General features: G+C 34.2%; 4 protein-coding genes across 5 annotated transcripts; all 4 read left to right on the plus strand.

Moving 5' to 3' along the window:
* The first annotated feature begins 8005 nt into the window (after window positions 1–8005).
* LOC122292660 (E3 ubiquitin-protein ligase PUB23-like) lies at window positions 8006–9733 on the plus strand. Its single transcript, XM_043101120.1, has one exon. The coding sequence runs from the start codon at window positions 8129–8131 to the stop codon at window positions 9407–9409; it is 1281 nt and encodes a 426-aa protein (XP_042957054.1). The 5' UTR covers window positions 8006–8128; the 3' UTR covers window positions 9410–9733.
* An 8097-nt stretch (window positions 9734–17830) lies between these two features.
* LOC122292772 (uric acid degradation bifunctional protein TTL) lies at window positions 17831–20812 on the plus strand. Of its 2 annotated transcripts, none has more exons than XM_043101265.1 (5): window positions 17831–18178; window positions 18454–18511; window positions 18790–18891; window positions 19313–19463; window positions 20025–20812. In XM_043101265.1, the coding sequence occupies exons 1-5, from the start codon at window positions 17940–17942 to the stop codon at window positions 20480–20482; spliced, it is 1008 nt and encodes a 335-aa protein (XP_042957199.1). In that variant the 5' UTR covers window positions 17831–17939; the 3' UTR covers window positions 20483–20812. The 2 variants fall into 2 exon arrangements, with proteins under 2 accessions (XP_042957199.1, XP_042957200.1); XM_043101266.1 differs by having other exon boundaries at window positions 20028–20812.
* A 466-nt stretch (window positions 20813–21278) lies between these two features.
* LOC122292773 (late embryogenesis abundant protein 6-like) lies at window positions 21279–22217 on the plus strand. The gene is made up of 2 exons (XM_043101268.1): window positions 21279–21477; window positions 21700–22217. Exons 1-2 carry the CDS (start codon window positions 21400–21402, stop codon window positions 21979–21981), a joined length of 360 nt encoding a protein of 119 aa, XP_042957202.1. The 5' UTR covers window positions 21279–21399; the 3' UTR covers window positions 21982–22217.
* A 904-nt stretch (window positions 22218–23121) lies between these two features.
* LOC122292153 (agamous-like MADS-box protein AGL80) lies at window positions 23122–23940 on the plus strand. Its single transcript, XM_043100377.1, has one exon. The coding sequence runs from the start codon at window positions 23122–23124 to the stop codon at window positions 23938–23940; it is 819 nt and encodes a 272-aa protein (XP_042956311.1).
* The last annotated feature ends 3293 nt before the right edge of the window (window positions 23941–27233 follow it).

Here is a 27233-nt window from a genome sequence, read left to right on the forward strand (position 1 = left end):
AAATATTCTACAGCACCCTCATGCACTTCTTCCGGACTCCTAAGCCATGTACTATCCTACATTTTCATCTCATGGACCACCTTACTATTTATATTTTTAAACGATTGAAAGAATTAAGCTGAAGCTTCCCCATATGAAAGCCAACTTTGTTTTGCTTGTTGACGAAGATGAATTTCCTCCCGCTGTGACCACACTTCCAGTTCTGCCTTGGTAACCAAATAATCTTGTTCATCGTCCGCATGAAATTCAACCTGCAGTTTCTCCTCTAATCTGGCCAACCTCTCCTCTAAAACTCCAATCTGTGTTTTAATATTTCCAAACACATCACGATTCCACACTCTTAAAATAGGCTTCAGTCGTTTAAGCTTTCGAGCTAATCTCGCCATACCATAATTTTCAAAATAATCATCCCAGGTCCCAGCAATACAACTCAAGAATGATTCATGCGTAACCCACATTTGATGAAACTTAAACTGAGGGAACCCATAAGAGCTATGAAACTCCTCCAACCGAATAAGTATTGGTGAATGATCCGAGGTTCTACGCGAGAGATAATGCATACTGGCGTTCGAAAATACCTACAGAAAAGCTACATTAACGAGAGATCGATCCAAACGAGACCATCTCCGAGCCAATCCCTGTTGACCATTACACCAGGAAAACTGATTCCCTTCAGACCTCAATTCCGTTAACCCAGTAGACTCAATAAACACATTAAACTCCTCCATTGCTACAACCGGTCGAGCACTCCCTCCTCTCCTCTCCGAATCATATCTAATAACATTGAAATCCCCCACTACTATCCAAGGCATCGTATCATCCGCACCCTCTCCTAGACTCTGCCACAACACCCTTCTATCACTTGTCATACACTTTGCATAAACCATAGAACAATGCATTCTTTTATCCCCATCACAAATACTCACAGTAATATGTTGATTTGACATATCCAACACCGATACCTGCATTCCAACCATCCACATAACCCATAATTTTCCTCACAACTCTTCATTCGAAACACTACAAGCCATATTTAATCTACTCTGTAACATCATCATGTGATTCATGGAAACAAATGACTTTGCAACAGCTACTATACTAGGTAAAAACTTCTTGACTAATACACTTAATCTCTTTTGGTACGTGTTAACACCCCTCAGATTCCAAAAAAATATATTCTGCATCATAAATTAATTTTCAAGGGCTTACTAACCACCCTTGTCGATCTCCTAACATCTCGTTTGACTGACTTTTGGCTGACGTTTTCATAATTCGAGCTGCATGCTTTCCCCTTAGCAAGATTATCAATCCTCGTATTCAATTCAGAATAAGATTGCCCACGCAACTCAATAACTAATTCCCTTCCTCCACCACATCCTTATTCACATGTTCCCCTGCTGGCCTCAAAGTAAATTCATCCTCCTCTACCTGCATATCTACTCCCATATTATCCCAATCCTCACCCCCATCCGCACACACTACATCCACATCACCCTCCTTCCCATCCTCATAATATGTCAAGATATTCTCCTCCTCACCATGCAAACTTGCACTCTCCATCTCCATTACAATCTGCCCCGTATCACCCTCCACCAACATAACTGCTTGCTGAATTTCCACCTCCATCTCCCTCTCATTTAAGTTCATATTCAATTTTGCCTTTTCTCCCTGTACGTCTTCATCTAAAACCACCAACTGTTTCTCCCCCCCCCCCCCCGCCCCCGGGACTGAATCCTGATTTATGTTATTCTCCCCCTCTACCAACTTAGTATCATTCTCCTTCACAGGTTCAAAATTCGACTTCTCAACAGTCAGCCCCACCTCTTTGCTACTACCAACCACTCCTTTCAAATTTTTCTCCTTCTTTTCCCACGTCGTTTTCGTTTTGCCCTCCCAACCTTTAATTTTCTTACTGTCCCTCGTACATGTTTTCAAATTATGCCCTTGCATGCAACATCTTGTGCAATACCGAGGGAGAGTTTCAAAAACTACCTGTTGTACCCAACTCGACGGCTGATTAGGAACACCAATCCAGAACCTTTCCACCGGCAGTTTAGAAATATCCATCTTAATACAAACTCTTGCTCCATCCGTCTTCGTAGCGCAACGCGTACAGTTATCCCTTCGAATATATTGACCCAGAGGTAACGTAATATTCCTTAAAAACGATTCATGATAATAATTCAGAGGCAACCCAGGTAAGAAAATCCATACCGGAACCATAGATGGTTCCTTCTCCTCAACGTAATCAGTCGACCACTGGAACACCCTGTATTGGACTCCATCTATTTCTGACACCTCTCGAGAGAAGCTCTTAATAAAATCTTCTTCATTCGACATTCTTATAAAAGCCGATCGCGGACTAGCCATCGTTGAAATCACTGGTTGAACAACCAAACCCCACCGTCGTCTGTAGAAGGTTCTAATATTATCCAACGATGGTCGTCTGCGCAGAAACTTCAATACTAACGAGAACTTAAAAGGTTGAGCCGAATGCTCGATCTCCTCCTTCGTAAAAGAAACATACAGAATGCCCTCAAAAACTTTCAACGGGCGCAGTGGCACCTCCACCTTCGGAAGAGGTTGAGGCGTTTGCGCCACTAGATCTGCATACGACCGAGAATGAGTTGAGGCCCCCACAAAAGCCCCGATGGCAGCCATGCAACGTAGCCTCAAGAGAAAACCCTAGCAGAGCCAAAAAAGGACACGTCACCAATAAGCAATCTCAAATGGATACTCATATATCTATATATATATATATTAATAAAAAGAAAGCAAGTTACAACCATCAAGTTACACAAATATTACACAATAATTAGTGGATCAAGGCTAGGGTACTTTGATAATTAAGGGGTGTATTTCCACTAGCATTATTGGTAGCTGGCCATTACGCAATTTCATGCGCGCATCAGTTATGAGATCGATGTATCTTAATTGCCTCCCAAGAACAAAATTTACTCAATAAAATTCTTGTGTCCCGGTTTATTCTTTTTGCAATCCAATCTTGACTGATATTTGAGCCTTTCAGTTCTTAAATTGTTTTTTGGGAGTCTCTTTCCAATTTGATTCTAGCCAGCTGTTTGCTTTCAGCTTCTTTTACTCCCATGTATGCTGCTTATAAGGCTTCACCTTACTGTGGATTGCAGCTACTTGAGTGAGTTGCTTCAATAAATATTATCTCTTCATTGCACCTGCCGATTTGCCACTGTGCTACCGCTTGATCTAACTGCTACATCAAAGTTTATAGAAATATACCCTATGGGAGGGGGAACCCATTCACAACCTTGACTCTGATTTTTCCAATCCCAAGCCCGAACACCATGCTCATGAAAAGTTCTATTAACCTGCAGTATAAAGTACTGATTGTGATTGTGATTATCTATATGTCTACGTGAATGTGTCAATTCCCTACCCATGCGGATAATGGTGGTGCTGCAGTTTCACAATCATCCAGTACGCTTGGGTCACATCGCAAACGGTTCTAGTCAAATGCTTTGAGCGGTTCCTGCGGCTGTAATTTTAGTTTGCTTAGGTCAAGACTGAGTCAGATTGACGCTACTATTGTAAATAAAATTAATTTTAAAATAAAAATAATTTTATAATTTAACGAACATATTAAATAAAATAAATTTATAAAAAAGATAGATAAATAGATCTCGTAACATTTATTGTATAGCTATATAAATATTATGAAACGGACTTCATGTGCTTTTTTCTTGTTATTTAAAAAGCCAATCTACTCAATTTCAAATTATCAAAATTTTTTAAAATTCTCAGCTGAAAAAGATTTAAAAATAAAAATCATAAAGTGAATCATAATATATTTATTACTCTCCATATGTATTTTATGGATAATGTTAAATTTTTAAGAAATATTGTAGTACCTATTTATAATTAATTTGTATATCTCTATTCCACTTCAAAATTTCATAAAAACTTGAAGATATTTTTCCACAACTTCAATCCATGCGTAAAAAATAAAATAACCCCAACATCAAGTACAAAGAAAATTGAGAATATACAAAGATGCTATTAGAGTAGCCCACTGTCCTAATCACAACTAGAAGCACATGATGAAACAAGGTATCCATTGAGTTAATTAAAACGAGCCTAGCTAGCTAAAAGACAACACATTTTTCTAATAACTCAAATCACAGACATGTTAGATTGCATGCCTTTTCCAATCACGGCTATAAATAAATAAATAAAAGCTAGGAAAGAAAATTAAACACTATAGCTTAATATAACTGATCTCATCATCAATTTTTTTATATTTTTTTATTATTTTATGGTATAACAGTAGATAATTAAATATTATTTATTATATTTTATTTATAAACCTATAATATAATACCACATCATAAAATAATATAAAAATAATGAAAAAATTGGTGATAGACAGATTTATATATATATATATATATAATATTTGTAGAGGTACAACAATGGCAAGCTATAAGTGGACGTCACTGAAGATTTTTTTTCTCCATTTTCCCTCTATCTATGACTTTATTCTATCTCCACACATGGATGACATGGTCCTAATTGCTTTGATCAATTATTTTATACCGGAATTATAGAACAAATTAAGTTTGACCATATATTAATATCACAAATTCTTCTGACTGATAATCATCGTCCATCCTTTTAACCTTCAAGCAAACTCTACGTCAATTGCGTTATAATTCTCCCACATTTATCTGATATTAAATTAGGCAAATTAAAGAGACGGCATTTATCAAGACAAGGGCCCTAAAAAGAGAAAAAAAAACATATACAAGGGATACCCACAATTATTCAAAAGGAATACTTTAGTCATAGTTTTTTTTTTATAAAAATAAACTCATAAACTGACATAAATTGATATGGTCTATTAGATTGTAAAGTTATTTTTATTATAAAATAAATCTAACGTATTAAATAAAAACATATCAGTTTGTGAGTTTATTTTTATAAAATCTTTTTATAATTGTAGCACTTAACCTTTGTTTAATATTCATCTTTAATTTACATGTTCTACACATAGTTTGATTTTGACTTTTTTTTTTAATCCAATTTTCCCCTCCTTTAACCATACCATATTCTCAGCTTTTAATTCAGCTGGTTTGGTTTCATTGGGTGCGCAAACGATGCATTTTCGTTGTGCTTTAATCTTTTTTTTTTTTTTTTCTCAGCAAGTAGGAACTTTTATAGATAAACTATCGAATACATGATACAAGTTTAGTGGGGTGAAAATCCCCTATAGTCTTTCTAAAGTCAACATACATTACAATACAAAATAAAAATAAAAAAATGAGTAATCGGAGCCAAACAATTGCTTCCCACCCAAGTCCTACAAAGGGAGACCGCTTGGTGATGGTTTTGAAATAGTCTGATGAACAGATTATAAGTCTACAGCTAAAAGTTACAGTAAGGGATGTGCTGCAACGTGTTGGTCTGGACTGACCTAAAAGAAGTGCTTTAATCTTTTTTAATAATTAGTTTATATATATGCTGATGAATAATAATTAAGTAGGAAGTTTCCATTTCGATGGCAACCTAGTTAATTGTCAACTCTAGTATTATGTCATTTTTGTTAATAGCTAGCTAGCCAGCCCGGCCCTATACATATTATATATATATATATATATATATATAAATGCGTACATACGTTAACCAAGGCACACCCAAGTGAAACGGACCAGGGTGGTCAAATATTTCCAGCGCTACTCAATCAATGGACGTCGGCAATATATTTGAATGATATTAATCAACGTCTCGATCTGATCCATTGGCTATCATAACAAACTCTTTTTCTCGTTTTTGAAAAAAATGGTTTTCTTCCTTTGATCTTGTTTGTGTAATAATTAGCGTATATTTAAACATTCGATCGGGCTGGTTTTAAGTCATGCCTCGGCCATCTACACGGTATATATATATATATATATATATATATATATATATATAAATTTCTGTTTGTGTGTAAAGCGTGACAATTAATAGCTAGACTCCAAAATTTGAAATATTCAAATAATTAAAATTGATCATAAAGACTAATTTATTAACGATTAATGCTAGATATAATTTTTAAAAATATTGACTCCATTCATTCGGATTGAAAAAAAGATGAATTCTTTATTAAAAATGAATTTTTTTTTTTATTTATCTATATTCTTTTAACAAAAATGCTCGATATTTAAACACGTTAAAACAACTCATTTTCCAGCTTTATCAATTCACTGTATATATATATATTCCAAAACTAAATATTGTTAATTGGGTAATTATTCATTCTTTTTCAGTATATCTTATTCAGCAAACCTATCAATATCATCAGCACAAATTTTCTTTTCTCTTGTTTTCTTTTCCTTTTCATGTGTGATCAGAATCTCACCTGAAGAGAGAGAAAGTTCTAGAGAGAGAGATCGTCAGAAGGCAGCTCAACAGCCCAGAGATGTTATATATTTGAGTGTATAGATACATAGATAGAACGTGTAAGCCATCGATCTTAGCGATCTTCGCCGATGTTTTATATATATTATACATTAAGTTTGAATATATAATAATATGTTATTATATATATAAATTGAAACTGTTGAAAATTGATTTTCATAAAATAAATTAATTAAAATAGTTTGAAAATTAAGGCTGCATGCATGTCTTCCGCAAATTAAGATCTCGTCGATCTATTTAATTACATGAACTCATGATCGTGTGTGTGGGCTAGCTACCTTTCTAAAGTCAAACCCTGAACGGTCGGCTACGTACGTTGATAATTTGGAGATTTTGAAATTGAAATACAGTCCCTACGACTTGGTTTATTTATTTTTGTTCCGCACTCGACATTTCCACTTTTTATTTTTTATCCGTATATTTATACGTACGTATACGTCCTTTGCAATACAGTACAATCTATATTGGTGCATGCGTGTGTATCATGATCTAGTTCAAATATTTCCACTTCCATGAATTTTGATCTTTAACGTCCATATTAATCAATATATATATATATATATATATATATATATATATATATATATATATATATTTATATATCCAAAATTTCTTAAACTTTTAGAACAATGGTTACCCCGTAACAATTGATGCATGAGGTAAATATTCGTAAAATCACTATAATGTTACAATAAAAATTTAAATTAAAGAAATTGTTCAAAGCTCGCACACACATATAATATATATATTTATTTATATATGGAGCTGTAAATTAATATTCTAGCTGCATATATGCATCCAATTTATTTGTACGTATGCCTTTCTCCTACTGATTTAAAACTTTGAGGAATTAATATATCGAGAAAATATTCGCCTTATGGTTATAATGAATTACATTAGCAACCTGCAAATTACTTAATCTCCTTTACATAATTGCTGGCTGGCCTTTAAATGAAACCTATTGAATGATGAATCAGTATACGTAATACATTTAAATTCTAGCTTTCTGTCATTCTATATATGTTGTCAATGACTTGGCTATTTTTTTTTTTTTTATAGGAAAATGAGTTGGCTATCTAGCTAACTATTACAAATAAGTAAATACTATATATATACAGTTGTAGAGTGTATAAATGTCAGTACAATCATTTTGAAAAAGAATGATAAGATCTACTATAAAAAAAATTAATTTTTTTTTTTGTTTTCACATGGGTTTCGTATTTACTCACTTTATTCAAAAATAGAGAAATTAAGAAATATATATATATATATATATATATAGACATGATATATAGATATACACGTAATTTGCAGTAAATCATGTTCAATGTTTATAACCTGATTTGGTGCCATGGTATCTTTAATCTTTGGAAGGGATATATAGAAATAAAATAAACTTGAAAATGTTGGGGTACACTGAAAAGTTCTACAAATTATTAATACTTGGCGTACGTAGAAAGTGGCAGCAAAGAGAGAGTATTTAAGATGTATATGTATTTATGAAAAAAAGGAAGGAGAACTTTGCAAATCTCCATAAACAAGCGTCCTTCCCTGTGGTTTCCATGTTTAACAACTAGCAAAGGCATCCACTAGATTTTGACTTTGATTTCTTCCTTCTTTAAAATCTCTACACCCTTTTTAATTCGTATATATGTAGCCTATCTACAGCCTCATACTCTCTTTCACATTGAGATTAATGGACGAGATAGAGAGGAAACCAGATCTAACCATGAATGTTCCACCTCATGATTTCCTGTGCCCCATTTCCATGGAGTTAATGAAAGACCCGGTTACCATCTCCACCGGCGTCAGCTATGAAAGAAAGAACATCGAGAAATGGTTCTTTGCTTACAAGAAGACTACCTGCCCGGCTACAATGCAGAGCATCAAGAACTTTGATATCACCCCGAATCATACCCTCAAGAGGCTCATCGTTGCCTGGTTAAATAAAGAAATATCGCAATCTTCCTCTTCGTCGTCATCGTCATCGTCGACTTCTCGACCTTCGGTCAAGCATGATGACATCTTGTCACTACTCAACACGATTGAATCCTCGCCTTTCAAGGTAAGTTCCTTGAAGAAACTCCAGTCAATTATCGAAATAGGCGATGATGAGATCAAAGCCGATTTTATTCAATCTAATGGGGTTGAAGTACTAGTCCAAATAGTTGTACAAATTCTCTCTGAGAGCTCCGATTTTGGAACGTTTAGAGCCTGTGAAGAGGCCTTGGGTGTGCTGCAAAAACTCCCATTTTCGGAGGAAGAAAAAGCCCTTGAATTGTTATCCAAACCCGAATCTATGAAGTCCATGGAAATCATGCTCCAAAGAGGAAGTGCTGAGGCCCGGCTATACACGATTACCATATTCCAAAAGATGGCCAAAAGTAACCATGATTGGAATTCTTTCATTCAAGATCAAGGTATAGATTTCTTCAAGTCCTTGTTAGAGCTGGTTTCGGACGAGATATGCACCAAGGCAAGCTCATGTGCCTTAGAAGTTCTAATAGAAATACTTGGAGCTTCAAAGAAAAGCCGATTACGGGCAATAGAAGCCGGCGCAGTTTGTGTTCTGATCGAGCTTCTCCCGGACTCGAGCCGATCCAAATGCGAGAGAACGTTGCTGTTGCTAAAATTACTCTGTGAATGCGCAGAAGGCAGGCAGGCGTTAGTGGAGCATGGCATGGGCATCGCTGCGATCTCCAAGAAAATGTTGCATCTCTCGAGTACCGTGACAAAGATTGTGGTGAAGATTTTGTTGTTGATCTGTAGCTTTCACCCTACGGACAGAGTTTTGGAGGAAATGGTCGTTTGTGGATCCGTGAAGAAGCTCTTGGCATTGTTGCACATCGATGGTCGCTCTTCAACCAAGGATAAGACGATAAAGATATTCAAGTTGCATGGCAATTCATGGAGGCGCTACCCTTGTTTTCCTAGTGAGTTGAAGGAATATTTGGCATTACTGAATAGTACTGAATGATTCTAGCTTGCTAAAGATTAGAAAATGTTGATGATGATGATGATCGAACTGAAATTAATATATTATACAGAGATAGATCAATGTTATAATTTTCTCGAGAAAGTTCAAGTTTTAGAGATCAAATTAATACATATGGTTGGTCATGTTTCCCAGCTTTCTATTTCGAATTTTCTGTTTGGATTTTGGAGTTTTCAATTTAATTTGTTACGTACTTTATATCCATCTGTTCTTGATTATCGTATGATCATGATCATATATAATATTGTACGTGCCTATCATTTTTTTCTATTGATTAATCACATGGAATTAGCGTTTCTTGTATTTCTTGATAATGAATTGCATCCTCCCCTTGAGCCATTCATGCATGATTAAACATTATTGATACATGATTAAGGCCGGAAATATCCCTTGAATAAGCAAATTAATTTATGATTAGATTTTTTTTTCTGCTCTGATAAGGAAGATCACGATCGAATACAAAATCCACTAATCCATGCAAGAGTACTACTACTAGTCTTTGAGGATGCTCTCAAATCTCCTTCAAACTAATTAACTTTGATAGAATTCAATTGAATTTAGGAATGGAATCATCTGCATCATGTACACGGTAAAGAAAACAAACATACGTATAAATATATATATATATATATATTGAGATATTGGTCACTCATGATATCATATTATTGGCAAGTGTTTTACTACGTACAAGTAAAGTCGCATACTAATTTGTATACCAATACTGATTCCTTCATATTCAAAATTTAAATTAGCACTGTTTTCAATAAAATATATTTTTTGACCAATTACATTAGATTTGTGCATATACTAGTGCGTAATTGTGCTTGCAACTAGATTTTTCCTATTGACAATTATGGCGATTTAGACTTCTGCCATGGAATTTAATTAATTTGGTAGCTAGAGGAAAAACAAGAAAATATAAACACCATCTTAATTTTCATGTAATTATTGAATTTATTCAAAGTACTTAAGGTGGTCAAATTAATGAAACTATCCATCCAACTACTTATAAAAACATGCAATAAACTTGTCGTTTAATTTTTTGAGCAAATCATCATGTATTAATTATTTCCAGTACTAATTTATAATTAGTCGGTCACTCTTCCTCATTTTCGTTTTCGATCCCCCTTTTGAGGGACAATTAGAACTTTCAAATTGTGAGTAGGACATGAGGCCAAAATTAATTATTCTGGGTGGTTAGGGTTTGATTGGATGTTCGAGATTTGAATTGTCTATGGATATCTTAATTATAAAACAGATTTATTCTGGTAAAAAATTATCATTTTTACAGAAAATAATTAGTCATAGATTCTTGTAGTATATATGGCTTTTTTTTTTAATATCCATTTGAACATTGCAATTAATTTAAAATACAAGCAAGAAAAACTTGTTGGGCTATGTATGTTGCTTTCTTGTGTGGACCGCAAACTCTATAATTTGCTGGTCAAACTATGCCCTAAATCTCTTTGATAGCTTTATAATATATAACTTGAAAAACTAGAAGAATTTGCCATTGGAAACAAAACAAGGAATTAATCGGTAAACCTTTTTCATCATGTACCTCTGAAGTAAAAAAGGCTAATGAATTCGATCAGCAACACGTACGAGAGGAATAATAATTCAATCTTTACCTCTTCAAATAATCCTATATATATATATAGCTAGCAAGTCTTGCCGACAACTAATATGAGGCATAACGTCTAGCGTTCTTCCACCTTAAAAAAGAAAGTAAAGCATGCTATATATTTGATCTCTTCTCTTGTATATTAATCTAGTACCAATATCTCAACATGATATATTCAATTGTAGTTAGCTTATACGTTGAATTCAGAACAGTGACTTTTGGAAAATATTGTTGAAAGGCGTGTGTGGTGCATAAGAGGTTGGTAGTTGGGCGCTGGTCAATTACCTAGCTACAAGAAGATTCAAGATTGTAGAGAACACGAGCAACCTGCGTTAATGTAGGTGATCTATACTAGGATGTTACATGCAGCATGATAATTACTTTTCCAAGTTCAGTACTGAGATGAGATAATGTAGTTTGACCTAAATTTTATGGTCCCATGATACAATAAATACTACTACTCCTTAGTCCTTTGGGAGTTGGGAAAACTGTCCATTCAAGTACATACGACCAACTGACCAAGACTTCAATTTAAACGTCTGATGGTGGCCTGGCCGGCTCAAGTACGTAATTAGCGAGTCCCATACGATATTTGTCAATGTTTTTAATTATAAATAATTAATGCCTACGATCGAAGGTCTGAAGTCCAATTAGCTAGGCGATTTGTTACTTCCTAGTAGTGGTACTTCTGGAGTACTTCCGGCCATGGTTTGGATCGAACAATCATTTACTTAAAAAAAGTTTTTTATTTTTATTTTTATTTATTTTTATATTTCGGTACGTACAACTCATGCCAAGTTTTTGTCAGAAGAAAAATGTTATTAATTAATTAATAAATAAATAATTGGTTTTGGGTCATATAAGATTTTAAATATGTAACATTTGAGGTCATGTCAACTTTTCCCAACTCATAATTGAATCCTTTAAAAAAAAAAACTCATAATTGAATCGATCTATATATATATTTACTGATGCTATATTATACGTACAACTGGTACGTACAAAATCATATATTCCTTACAATTTGATATATATAGTTTTATTACCATATCTAGTACTAATAATATATATTATTATATATAATAGTCATATAATAATAGTCATAGTACATTCAATTTGTTAAATATCACTAAATTAATAAAAATATATATTATTTTGATTAAACAATTCAAAATTTCTGGAGTGAATATAGGACTACTGGATTTGTTCTCCTAACACAGAGGGTAGAGACCACATTAGGGCTGTTCAACCGGGCTGGATTTTATCCGGCCCATCCCGGCTCAAATCCGGATTCAAAAAACCGGTTTAAACCGGTCCGGATATCGGATTTTAAATCTGAATCCAGGTTTAAAACCCGTTACCCAGATGTTATAAACTAAAGAAGCAAAACCCTAGCCGCGCCCCTTATTTCAGATTTCCCCCCTCTCTCTCAGTCTCTGCTCTGCCATGCAACCTCATTCGCCTCTCTCTCTCTCTCTCTCTCTCTCTCTCTCTCCAAGCTAGCGCTTTTGTCTTGTCGGGAACCCAAATTTGATCCCATGGCTCACCGGTCATCTCCTTTTGATCGCGCAGCTTGCCGAACGGTGGAAGTGCTTTCGGATCCAAGGTTTTTGTTTGGGTATGTTTTCTTTCTTCCCTCTGTTGTGTTCTCTATTTGTTGATTTTAGGGTTTTTTTTTTTATGAGAATGTTTGAATGTTTGAGTATTTTTATGTAGATTTGTTTAAATGTTTGAGTATTTTTATGTAAATTTGTTTAAATGTTTGAGTATTTTTATGTAGATTTGTTCTCACGCACAATGAATTTCAGGATTAGGGTTTCACCAGTCGGCACTTCCTCTCTGCTTCCAGCTCTCGATCCCTTTGCTATAGTTGAGGAAATTGCCACTCAGCCACCATGGGATGAGCATTTTACCTTCCTCTAACTATTTTCTTGCCAAAATTTCTCGACAATCTTCACTAATTTTTTTTTCTTATATTATTCTTGCATCTTTTTAGTTATGGTTCTTTATTGTTGGGTTGAAGGTACTCAGTAAATTGAAATAAAGCGTATAAGTGCGTTATTCCGATTTGGGTCTGTGTAGTTTTGGTTCTCTGTTACGGCTTGTGTAGCTTTTGTTCAGGTAAGATCTGTTGCATCCTTCTTTAGATCTTTGAGGACTCTTTTATTACTTTGTTGATTTGGGTCTATTTTGATATGAATGTTTAAATGTAAGAATTTTTGTTTTAGTTCAAAGTAGCTAGATGCATTGAACTTTAATGTGGATCTTCAGAAGAAAATGTGTGGCTGACTTGGGAACCAGTAGTTAAGTGTACTATGATCAATGCCTTTGAACAGATCTGATGTGGGTTTATTTTGCTAGATCTGCTGTTTTTTCTCCGTCTCTCTCTCTATTTTGTTACATATGCTATTTTTTGGGTTGTGAAAAAATAGCCTTTTACTAGATTTGATCTTTTTGTTTTTAAACGTGGGGGGTTTTTTTTTGGAATCTATTTTGTTCTATGATCAATGCCTTTGAACAAATCTGATGTGGGTTTATTTTGCTAGATCTGTTGTTTTTTCTCCGTCTCTCTCTCTCTATTTTGTTAGATATGCTACTTTTGCCTTCTGCTTTTTCAAATGTGTTCCAGCTTGTGCACAAAATTCTTGAAGCTTGCGTGTGCCATTTTTTGAGGTAACTTTTATGGTTTGAGAATTGATAATGATGGGTAAAAACATATTTCTGGGTTTATTAGGAGAAAACAATAATGAAAGAAAACATTTATAGAAGTTGAAGTTAATTGGTTTATTAAGTTTGATCCCACGACAGTAATAATCCAACTACATGTATTTACTGTTGTGAGGAAATGTTTATAATGGTTTATTAGTTTGCAGTCTGCATTTTCCCCATTGTTAGGAACATTACTTCTGTCTTGAGTCTGCAAAAGCTTGTAAGATTAAAGAAACTAAACAAGGTGACAAATGTTAAACAAAAAACGGTAGAGATCATACAAGAACAGGGGAATAGACTTGAACTTAATAGTGCTTATCAATCAAAAGAAAGCCTCGAAAGATTCAAGAAATTTTCATGATATGGTAACCAAAAAGCAAAAGATAAAAGAGTTTTGCCCGGTGTTGGTCCCACATAAGTTGGAGTCCTGGGAAGGGACGATTGATATACAATCCTACCCTGTAGTATTTTATGCACAAGTGGCCTCTTTCAAGTTTGAACCACACACAAACAGTTGGCACAATCCTTCCATAATTTTCTAAGTCAAAGAAAGGGTTCTCTTTATCCACTTCTTATTGAAAGTTTAACGATTTGTTCAATAGAATGGTATGTATGTATGTACGTTGGGTGCAGGCTTTGGTACTACCATATTCTCCAATATCATGTATGTGCCTCACCGTTATTAATTATGGTAAGATATTAATTTCTACCTTTTTCTTTTGTTTCCTTGTTATTTCTTTAATGAAGGTATTGTCATGTAGTCCCAGATTCAACTAATGCCACAGAGTGGCAGTTTTTATCTTTATTTTTTGGTTAATTAATGTAGCTTTAAGTCATAAGATTATGTTTGATATCTTTACTTAAAATATCAGCAGGCCAATTAATAACTTTTAATAATTCATATGATATATTGATTTTGTTTCAACATGTATATACATGCAGATAATCACAAACCTTTATGTTGAATACATCTTGCATATAACCAACAATGGCTGTTCTGAGACAGGAAATTCATGAGAAATTAAATTCAATTGTGAAGGAATGTATTGATTGCATGAAGCAAACATATTATGTATTGGTAGCTCTATGTAATCCACTTTTGATATGTAATTTCATATTTTGTAATTTGTATTTTGTAATGTATAAATACCAAATAATGAAATATGTAGTGATTGTATTATGTTTTTTTAGATGCATTTAGTTAAAAAGGCAATTAGTTTTATATATGAAAGAATATGCTTTACAACATTTTTTCTTGAAAGAAACTAAATAATATAGGCTCTTAGATTTAAAAGAAAAATGCTTCTTGAAAGAAACTAAATAATATGGGTTTTTGTTAAAAAAAAAAAAAAAAAAAACTAACACAGGTATAGTCCGGAACCCAGATTCCGAGTTTCAAAAAATCCGAATTTACTAGGGCTTCGGCCCAAGTTGCAACCCGCGTATACTGGGCCGAAAACCGACTCGGGTTTGAAATCCGAATTCCGGGTCGGGTATATCCGGATACCCAGTCCAAAACCCAGATGAACAGCCCTAGACCACGTTAATGATTGTGTTGGTGATCCGTTGGATATCTTTATCTGTTGGACAAAATAAAAATATTACAACTAGATTAGTTTATATGAGTTCTTGTCTATAGGCTAGTTTAGATTTGTTTATTATTATGGTTTCTTTGTTGGTTTGTATTTGGGTGGATTTTATTTTCTTAGTAATTGTACACCCCAATGCTTGGCTTGTAATCATAATTTTTCTCCGTCACAAATAAGGACACATCAATAAACTTGGGACGGGGCAACTAGAATATGTGGCTACCGGCTCTTCAGAGAAAAAAAAAAAAAAAAAAAAAGAGAAATTTATATCATGAATTTCCTAAAAACATTACTGCATGATGAAGAGATACCCGCCGCCATCGTTTATTCTAATGATCATAAAAGGTAATAATTGTTACCAACGATATATAAGAGAAAAAATAAAGAAAAACAAAATTAATCACGTATGAATATAAGATTTATGTGATTTCGCTACATGTTTACATTCATAGAACTATAAAAGATTTTATTTAGATGGAAGATCAAAGATACAGTGCGGTCATATAATGGTTTAATACAATTTATTAATTAGCAGGTAAACCCCAATTATGGGTTGGGTTGGATAGGTTCAATAGTTAAAAATGGGCCTAAAATTCTCCAAGGCCCGAGCCTAATTAAAAATCTACCAAAACTACAATGAATTCTTGTCTTACCCAGATACTATATATATTAAGGTTTATAGATTCATATTTAAGATGTTTTCTTACTCGATCTGAAACCGGGTGAAGAGCCCTATTAAGAAAATACATTTTGGTAGTTTAGAAGTAGGGCAGGGCGGCTCAATGTAAGCCATTTAGGCTATTGCCTAAGGCCACCACCTTTTATAAAGCTCTCAAAACAAAAAATAAAGTGTTTTTTTTTTTTTTAAAATTTAAAAATATAATAAAAACCATTTTATTAAATAAAATTTTAAATAACTTTTATATTTTTCAATGTGTGCAAGGCTCCATAGTGATAAATTTAATATTTAATAAAATAAATTATTTATATTTTAAATAATTTTTTAAGATCTTACTAAATTGAGGGATGAGATTTGTATCGAGGCCTTATTTTAAATTGTTGTATTAAATATAAGTTTAAAAAAATTTATTTTAATTTTTTAAATAAAATATCATTTTATTAAAAATTAAAAATATTTCATATAATAATTTATATTTAATTATATTATAATTACTATTAATTAATTTAAATTTTGTCTTAAATCTTAATTTGTACTAAGCCGCCCCTTAATAGCGGCCCAGATTTTTATTCTAAAGAACATGAGTAGCAGCAGTCATGTTTTCTCGAAGGAAAAATATAGTTGCAAGCATAATTGTGCGCTAATTTGTGCATCAATGTGATGTGATTGGTTAAAAAGTAGATTTTATTAAAAATAATATTAATTTAAATTTAAAGTATGAATAAATCAATATTAATACACAGATTAGTGCACAACTGTCCTTATATATAACAAAACTCTTTCTCAAACTGCCATTCTACATTTGAAGGATGTCTCCTGCAAGCTGCAAGGCATTCTGCACAAAAATTCAACAGTAGGAAAAGACCGATAATGAGGATATGCATGCAGCCTGTGCGTGACACATGAGCAATAATTTTATTCATTGGAAGAAACCAATACAAAGATCACCTTATGCAGAGCGGCTACCTCTGTTGGGCGCGCTGTTGACAACAGTTTACTTTGGTAATTGTCCACTTCCTAAATAGTCACAATAGAATAGTTTTCTATGGTGACAATATCCGACACAATTATAAATCTCAACATAATTTCAAAATTTCCAATTTTCTTAAGGGTCAACCGATTATTTCATTTGAAAATATTCTATTTTATTTTATTAATCTTACATTATATTTTCAGAGATATAAATAGAAATAAAAACACATAAATGTTTTTAAAAGTCATATCTTCATCTTGGTTTTTGTAATTTTTTAATTTGAAAAAAAAATAATGTTTTTAACTTCAATTTACATCTTAAATAAAAGTGGTCATTTTATGCCTTAAATAATTCAGATATGTTTGTAAAAATTATGTCATATGTTTCATTTTGTACAAAATATGAAAACATGTTAATCAAATCAATAATTTTGATCATTTAGGAAATAAATTAAAATTTTATAAATTACCTTTTTCTTTTTTCTATGTTATATTATATAAATTTATTTTAAAAATAAAAATTGACACTAGTAAATTATTAATTTAATTGTTAAAGAATCTCAAAAATTAAACCACAAAATGGGACTATTCTGTTTTTATTTTGAAAAATGATTAGGATTGTTACAATTTTACTACTCATTTATTACTTATTTTGTATTTAATTTTTTTATTTTTTATTTTATTTAATGGTTAAAAAAATGATTATTAATAAAATTATATATTTTTTTAATTTTTTTAATAGTTAAGAATATTAAAAATGTATTTAAAAAAAATTCTTAATATCTTATAATTAGTAAATGGGCAGTGATCTTTTAATTTTTATTGGGCAGTCGAGGCTGTGTACCATTCAGGCTTTCAGCCATCTCAGCGTTCGGCTTCAGCTTTCTCACGAAAAACAGAGATTTTTACACGCACCGAGTGGGGGAGAGAACTAAAGCAATGGAATTGGGCTTTGAAGAGAAGGACTTCCTAGCATGCTGCGGAAGCACCAAATTCGCCAAGGAAATGGCTTTGGCCTCCCCTTTCGCTTCACTGGAAGAAGCCGTCCGTGCCGCAAGAGACATATGGTTCAACAAGGTTGACGTTAATGCTTGGCTCCAAGCTTTTTCCGCTCATCCCCAGATCGGTGATTCCACCCCTACTTCCCACCACCACCGCACAAGTCCCACCAGCGCCCAGTTGAGTTCTTCGTTAAAATTTTAGTCTAAATTCCTTTACTTTATTATTCTTTTGAGTGATCGAGATCTTAGTGTAGTTGCATACTGTTTATTATAAGATTTCCCGCAAATTGAAAATCGGAGGAGGAATTAAGTGAAATGGCTTCTGTTGTTCCCAATTAATTTGTTGTCATCTCCAGCCCCTTCCCCATTCTCCTGCTTTTTGTGCCGTAGGAATGATTATTTTTCTTATTTGCCTTTGCAAGGCAAGTGATTGATCAAGAAAATTTTTGTAGGTGGAGCAAGGGAGAGCAATCGACTGCTGTTGCAACTGCTACTAGTTCTACCTTACAGGTTAGTATGCTGTCGCCACAAAATAGAATAGACTATTATCTATTTTAAGATATCGATGCCCCGCCCCCACCTCTGATGACTAGAGATATCTATCTGAAGATAGCCTGTACCTTCCTCATGATACATTTTTTGGAAACAAGCAAATCAAATTGATGTTTTCTTCTTGCTATATATCAAGAACCTTCCAGAAAGAAGGGGAAAGGGGGGATGTCCACCACTTAATTCACTTAAATCTGCTCATCAGTCGTTGCATTAATATGTCTGCTTGGCCTGTGCAGGAACTCTCCGAATGGAATGCTCGATATAGGGAAAAGTTTGGTTTTGTATTTCTCATATGTGCATCCGGGAGAACTTCTGATGAAATACTTGCAGAATTGAAGGTAAATTTTAAGTTGAAGTTTAATTTTCAACCGAACATAATATGGTGAGCATGATTTTGTGGAAATACGATTGCCATCATTAAGTGCCAGAATTATCTTGGGTGTCTTAAGAGATTTTTCTCGTTCCATGTAATCGGTAAACAATTTCACGTATGGCAGTTCTTCTTTTGCTCTGTAGCGTAAATTTAATAGTGCTGGGAGATGGTTACCTGATTTTTGCCTATAATTTCATGAGATAGAGGAAACTATGGTGCTTGTTTAAAAACTATACTGTCTGACTTTACGTAATTGTTTCTCATATTGATCAACTGAATGTAAAATTGCACCTGATTTCTCTCTAGATGAAATTCATTTGGAAGGCCTTCGGAGTTTGTAGGTGGCTGTTTGGTGTAAATGGTTTTTGATTCTTTTATCTTTGCAGAATCGATACCCAAATAGGCCCATAATTGAGTTTGAGATTGCTGCTCAGGAGCAAATGAAAATAACGGAACTACGCCTTGCAAAGCTCTTTTCAAGCAAAGCTAAAGATACAATTGACCAGTATCCTGCAGTTGTTGCAAAGAAAGTAGAAGGTACTTATTTTTCGTTTTGTTTTAGAACAACTTTTTCTATATCTGAAAAGGGAATATACTTGGTCAAATTATTAAATCTCAGGTTTAGGTGTTGCTTTACCCCAACAGACACATTCTCTGAAGAAAATACTTTATAAACAAATACAGTGGGATAAATTGTAGGTGCAGTGTGGTGAGCTCTGTACCAGGTACAAAGGTCCTACACTTAGCGAGTTCTCCAAAAGGTGTGTGGTCCAGGATTGAACGGGCCTGCTTCCTAAATCTCAAAAATGTGCATCATATAACAAAATTTAAAAGCGTTTGTCACATGCTATCAACTTTTTCCTAGTTTCTTTCTCCTTGAGATTAATTTATAGTTATAGTTACTCTGAAAATTCTTGCCTAGTTCTATGGCTCTTTGAAGTTTCTGTGATATCTTCCTTTTGCTTCCTACTTCTCCCCAACTTTTAATTGTTCACAACCCCATCCTGAGATAGGTCTCTTACCCTTCCTTACATGTTTTTCTATCATTTGAATTCATGCCAAATCTGTTCCCTTTTTCATTTCTTTTTTTTTTTTTAGAAGATCGTGTGAGCATTATTGGAGGCCATTTAAATGTCACTTCTGAAGCAACAGCTGTGAAAACATTTCAAATTCCAACTCGAACTCGTCCACCCATTACAACTCATGTCTTGGATGTTTCCCGAGGGTGTCCAGCTGCTGGGATTGAAGTACGATTGGAAATGTGGAAGGGCACTCAACCCCGTCCATTATTTGGTGAGACAGACATCGGAGGTTGGATCTTTCAAGGATCTTCAACTACAGATAATGATGGACGAAGTGGTCAATTGACGAGCATAGTTAATGTAGTGGACCCTGGGATATACAGAATAAGTTTCAACACTGGTAAGTACAACCCAGCTGGGTTCTTTCCTTATGTTTCTGTTGTGTTTGAAATCAGAGAGTCGCAGGGGAAGGAACATTTTCATGTTCCTCTGCTTCTTTCACCATTCTCGTTCAGTACTTACCGTGGAAGCTAGAACTCTGTGGTAGATCTGAAGGCAAATAATTTGGCCGTATTTCTGCTGCAAGTTTCCTAGGATGAATAAAGTTGCGAGTATTTAAAGACAGAACGTTTGAATGGGAAACAAGGTTGAAAGAGTGTAATGATGATATCAAAATGCTATCTTGTCACTGTAATGTTTGTGCTGAGTCATTGAGATGCATGTAAAACATGTTGATTACTGTTACTGTAATGTTGGTATGCTATGTCTCTGAAGAGCACGTAGAACGCTTGAATATATGCGAAGTGATACATGTAAAGAGAGGATATATGAATAGTAGTGCTAGTGGTTTAGTGCATTCAGGAACGATCTGACCTAGCAAAACTTAAGATTGCTTCACTTTCTTATAAATTCTTCCCACTGGCTTCGGTGCAGTGTTATGTAACTGAAGGCAGATTAATAGTCGGTGTTTTTCCAGATTGATACACTGTGTGCATCATGAAGGGGACTATATTTAGTATTTTATGAAGTGATATAAAATGGTAAATGCGATCGGTTACAAATTTACAATCGAGTCGGGCAGGAGATGAGCCATTCTTCAGTAATTTATCATAAGAATTGGATCTCATTATTGAATCGTTATTTTCGGCCTGGATGATTGCGCTAGATTAATCTGTGTCCTCAAGTGTTCAGAACTTGCTATTAAATCTGCAATCACGACGCTTGTCATGTCCAGAGCCACAAAATAAGGAGAGAGAGAGAGAGAGAGAGGGGGGGGGGGGGGGGGGGGGGGGGGGAACGAACTTGTGAAATTCTATATATATATATATATATATTTATGTGTGAGTGGTGCCATTCGGCATTAATGTGTTTGCTCGCAAAAAACAAAGACAACTTCATTCGAGTTTTCGTAGGTTGTACGTGAAGAAGACTGGGACCAGAGTAGTGAGAAAATGCAGGCTGTGAAGGACAAGCTGCATGACATGAATGAGATGCGCAAGGCCAAGGCCGAAGCAAAGGCCGAAGAGAAGGTAATTAAGAAGAAATATCATATGATGATCACATATAAGAACTTTCATAGTTACTGTTTTTGGGGTGCTAAGTATTTATAAGTACAAATATAATGCCAATTTTTAGTTATTTATGGATTCTTCACTTCTTAACTACCAACCAAAGTTCGAAGGGTAATTAAATGCGGTATCAAATAAAAGCTGCATGTAATGTTATGCTTATCAACTTAATTAAAAACTCAGGCCGAAAAAGATATAGCAAAAGCTAGAATGGAGGTTGCTCATGAGGTGAGACTGGCGAAAGAGGCCGAAGCTGCAATGGGAATGCATGTGGCCAAGGCCGGGCAAAAGGTCGAAAGGGAAGCAGCCAAGCATGAGCCTAAGCAGCCTGATGCAAGTGGATTCGACCCCCCGGCAGACCAGCCTGATGTGGCATCAGGAAACAGCAGCGCCCCTGCTGTGCTGATGCATTCTGCAGATCGAGCTGATCCATTTACCCACTCTGCCCGACCATTCCCCAATTAATTATTTAGTTGTTGTTCAATTGTATGTTGAACCCCATGATTTGGCATGCACATGATTGTTAGCGATCATTCTCGCCTCTTATACATGAATATTGTTGGTGTTGCACACACATATATAATCTAGAGTTCTTATAATTTACAAACTGGTACGTACCTATAAACACATGATAATCTCCTGTTGTGAGGTTCATTACAGCTATTAAAAAAAATTAAGATATGAAGATTTTTTTTTTTTTTTGTACTAAGTGATGATGTGACGGGAAAATAGATTTCGATTATAATCTATAGAATTCGTGTATTGATTTCCATGTTATCTACCTATGTGATTTGTGTACCTCTTTACGTATAAGCTAAGTACCCATGATCATCATGACTTCGCTAATTGGCTACGTCTCCATGCATGCATTCACGCATATATATGGATAGAGATCGGGAAAGTCTAGCGAATGTACGTGTAAATTATTACGTTTCAGAAGTACAGTGAATCGAGCAAGCAAGCACGTTTGCACGTACGGTTTGTGAGAACATATCCAATTAATTAATGAAGGATAAAACAAACGATCCCAAATTAATTATCCATTTGTTCTATATTATACGTACGTTTCCCTAATCTTCTAAATAGGGAGATTTTTTCTGGATGATTTCATCATAATCATTTTCATATCTCTTCTAAAAGGGTATACATACGATGGAATTAATATTTGATTATCAAGATCACTCGATTATGTAATCAATTTCGTACGTATCAGGATATATATAATTTGTATGATCTTCGTGGTAGATCTAGCTCTTAAATTAATTAAATTGGTAGGCTGAGATTTGTAGAGTAATTTAATGAAATTACCAGAATAAACAACTTAAGATATATTATTTATAATGGCTACAATAAATACAGAAACCGAAATATGAATCGTACAAACAATATATTTGCCAACCAGTCCATATCTCTCGCTCGCTATTCAAGCCCATGATATCTTCTACATTAGCAAAGGCCTTTAACTTAAAAGATTCATATCTTCTACATTAATTTACTACTACATATACCATGCTTTTTGGGGAAAAAAGCTAACACCCATCCTACCCATATTTCCGCTTGTTAAATCATCTCTAGCAAAGTTAGCTAGCTAGCCTCGATCCAGACATGACAAGAAAGAAAGTTAAGCTTGCATACATCACAAATGATAGTGCAAGGAAGGCTACTTTCAAGAAAAGGAAGAAGGGACTGATGAAGAAGATGAGTGAGCTTAGTACCCTTTGTGGAATCCAAACGTGCGCAATTATTTACTGTCCCTATGACTCGCAACCTGAGGTTTGGCCATCCGCCATGGGAGTCCAACGTGCAATTGTGAAGTTTAGGAAGATGCCCGAGGCGGAACAAAGCAGAAAAATGGTGAACCAGGATGGTTTCCTGAGGCAAAGGATTAGCAAAGCTGAGGAACAGCTGAAGAAACAGCAGAGAGAGAACCGGGAGAAGGAGATGACCCAAGTCATGTACAGGAGCTTGGTTGGTGATCAAGGGTTGCAAAATCTGAGTGTTGTCGACTTGAAAGACTTGGGATGGCTCGTTGAGAAAAATATAGAGGAAATTGAAGAGAAGATTAAGTCACTTCAGGCTCATCAAATGCCTCCTCCCCAAGTTGTGACAGCGACGAGCAGCCATATGATCAGTAGTAGTCCTCATGATCTAGATCAGAAGAATGATCAGGCAGCAAAGAACACAACTGATACGGCCATATTGGATCCAACAGTACATGAGAATCAGCAATGGTTAATGGAGTTGCTGAAACCTATTGATCAGAATGTGGGTTTTGGCAGAAACGAAGACATGGAACCGCAGAATCATCAATGGTTGATGGATTTGCTGAAATGGAATGAGAACGTGGGTTTTGGCAAAAACGAAGACATGCTGCCATATGGATTCAATGGTAATGGTTTGTGGTCTAGTCTTCCTTTCCCTTAAGTTTGAATTCCCGGGAAATTAAAAGATCATGAATATAATTATATCCTCTGCTAGCTCTTCGTGGATCAGATTTGAATAGAAGAAAACAAGCTAGACCAAGCAAGTACGTACGTATGATCAAGTGAATCATGCATACCACTCATCTGCCGCTTCGTATTTTTCCCATCCCTGATTTCCCAACGTTTTTATCTCGCTTAATTATGTTTATGAAGTTTGAGATGCTCAAAGAATATTTCTTAAGATCTTGTTATAGCTACTGATGTTTATCTGATCCTTTTAATATTTATGTCCAATTTAATTTTTCTTATTTTTCATGATAATAAAACTTTACCATAATAATTAATATATGATCAACTTTGTTTTACTAATGTACAATTATTCGTCCGTCCCAAATATAACAAAAATTCTTAGTAAAAACAAACCATTTATGTTGTATTGAAATGTTAATGATTGTATTATGATATTTGTAATTATAAATTACGTAAGTGTTGTAACCTTTTTTTAAAAAAAATAAATAAATATGAGACTGATATGAAAAAATTAACTTTAGAATAATACATTTTTTTAAAAAAAAAATAGTACTTGTGTACAATCTATAACTATATTTAAGATTACTCAATACGTCTGTGTACACACTCTAGCTTCCATATCCACGCAAAGAGGAAAAGATGATGAACTAATACGTCAAAATTAATGGGAAAGCGTTCAAGGAAATTATAGTACTCCATATTATATTTTACCAACTGTGTGTTTGGACTGGGTCTTCTAATTATTTACTGATGAGTACAATATTCCTCGATCGGATACATTAGATATTATTGTTCCAAGAGTTGTTTAACTTTAAGATAATTTAATATCAGCCTGATCAAAGGAAAGCTCAACAGTAATTATAGTATCAGTGGATATATTATTTCTAAATGCATTTATATCATGAATATTCTTTTGCCCCCTTTTTTCATGACATTGCTGATCATAATTCACTAATTAAGAATGAGTTATTTTATTTTCAAATTGATGTCTAGAATATATCATCCACGTCATTTATATAATAATATTTGAATTGTAAAATTTAAATTTTAAAATTTATATTTTAAATCAAATCATGTCATGTAAACAGTATAATATAAAATAGAAACATTAGTTTAATTAGTTTAATTCATTGAACACCATGTTGTCAATCCTCCAAGTTTTACCTCCTGATCAGTTCTTTTTTATTTAATTATATATATAATATTTCCAAATGTGGAATATCATTCATGAACATGTTCAGCAGTTCCAAGTTTTCAACCTTAGCATATTATATATAGAATCAAATCATCAGACTATTTATATTATCTCTGCTTTGCAAGAGAAAAGATGGAGAGAGATGATCATATATATTTCTTGAGAAATGATTTGTACAAGTTTTAAATAGATAAATTTTATACAGATCATTATAAAAAAAGTAGATCACATAGCTTAAAATAAATGTGAAAAAACTTTTTTTTATTAGCAGAACCCATTTTTTAATAAAAAATTTGTATGAAGTTTATCTATTTAAAACTTGTACATAACATAGGGGATTTTGTCCCCTAAAATGTTTGAAGGGTGGTGCTACTCCCACATAAGGACTCAGTAGGCCACCGAAAGAGTTGCGAATAGGTCAAAAAAAAATTGTCTTTTTTTCTCTCTTTTTTTCCAAATATTTTTTTCAATTCATTAATTTAAAAAAAAAATTAAAAATCATAAATTCATTAAAAATATTTACTTATGTTATGAAATCATTGAAAAAAGAGAGGCATAACGTGTTATAAAACTTTCAAAAGGAGAGAGAAAAGAGATAAAGTTCAGAGAGGTTATGAAACTTATGAATTCCTTAAAAGATTCAACGATATATATAGGAGTACAAAGGGGACTATGCTTTTGACGACTAGCACTATGCATTTGACGGCTAGCTCACTATGCTAGCACTATACACAATGCATTTGACGACTAGCTCACTATGTTAGCACTATGCACTAGCACTATGCATTTGACGACTAGCACTATGCATTTGATGGCTAGCTAAATGTGGTCATACAATTCAAGATAGTTTATAACACTTCCCTTTTGGATGACCATATTTAAAAAATATGCCTCGTTAAAACCTTGTCAAGGAAAAACCCTGTGGGAAAAAAACCAATGGCGAAAGAAAAAGAGTACAGTATTCATGTGTATCGCCGAGTGCTTTAGGAAAACCTTGCAAAGGAAAACCCAGTGGGATAAAACCTTAGCGAAGGAAAAAGAGTACAATCAGCACAAGTCTTCAAGACATTACTTCCCCTGAAAAATGCATGATAACAGGTCTTCAAACCTCCGCATTTCAATGTTCTGCATAATCTTCTTAAATGTTGCAGTTGGTAATGCTTTAGTGAATAAATCTGCCAGATTTTTACTTGACCGTACCTTCTTGATATCAATTTCAACTTTCTTCTCATGAATTGCAATGATCTTCTTGTGTGTATCTGAAAGATAACTCGCATCTGTATATCCAACTAACTGTGGACTTGATCCATGTTGATAAAATAATCACAACTGGATCTTTCTGCTCATCACTACTCTTCTGGAGTTTTTGTAAATAACACAGTTAGTGGAGAATTCATCAACATTAAACCACTAACCTCATTTTTTAATAAAAATGGTGGCCAGCCTTTTAAGATCAGACAAGCATCGCGGATTTTCAACTCCTCTGTAGGTGTCAAGCGTGCTGTCAGGTGCCGCAGCTGTCAGGTGTGCTGTTAGGCGTCGCAGAGCTATGAAACTATATTTTGTCTCTTTTCTCTTGCTTCACGAGAGATGTTGTATCATAATTTTCTCTATAAAAGAGATATCCAGCTCATCTTCATTCGCATCTCATCTTCTTCACTTTTCTGTAATCATACTGCATTTTTACTCTGCAATATCTTTCTGCATTCTTATCCTACAATGGCTCAGCGATCTTCTCATGGCCAATATATGAGGTACTCTGCACCTCGTTCATCAGCTGTTCCTGCTTCTACCACAGGTACTATCATGCAATATAATAATCTGACTCATAGGTCAGATAATGAAGCTATCTATGAGCTTGTGAGTCTCGGTACCCGATACTCATTATCTATTATCGCATTTTCTCAGCGACTGCAATCCAGAACTTGTGGAGTTGACAATCTCCACGAGAATATTGCTATACTTCAGCGATTTCTTCTGGAGTCCAACATGAAGATAGAATCAATAAAGCAAGAGAATAAGAATTTAAAATCTTTGCTTAAATCTTCTTTTCGATTGCCCACCCCTTT

Source organism: Carya illinoinensis, chromosome 13 (assembly GCF_018687715.1).
Source record: "Carya illinoinensis cultivar Pawnee chromosome 13, C.illinoinensisPawnee_v1, whole genome shotgun sequence".
Lineage (NCBI taxonomy): Eukaryota > Viridiplantae > Streptophyta > Magnoliopsida > Fagales > Juglandaceae > Carya > Carya illinoinensis.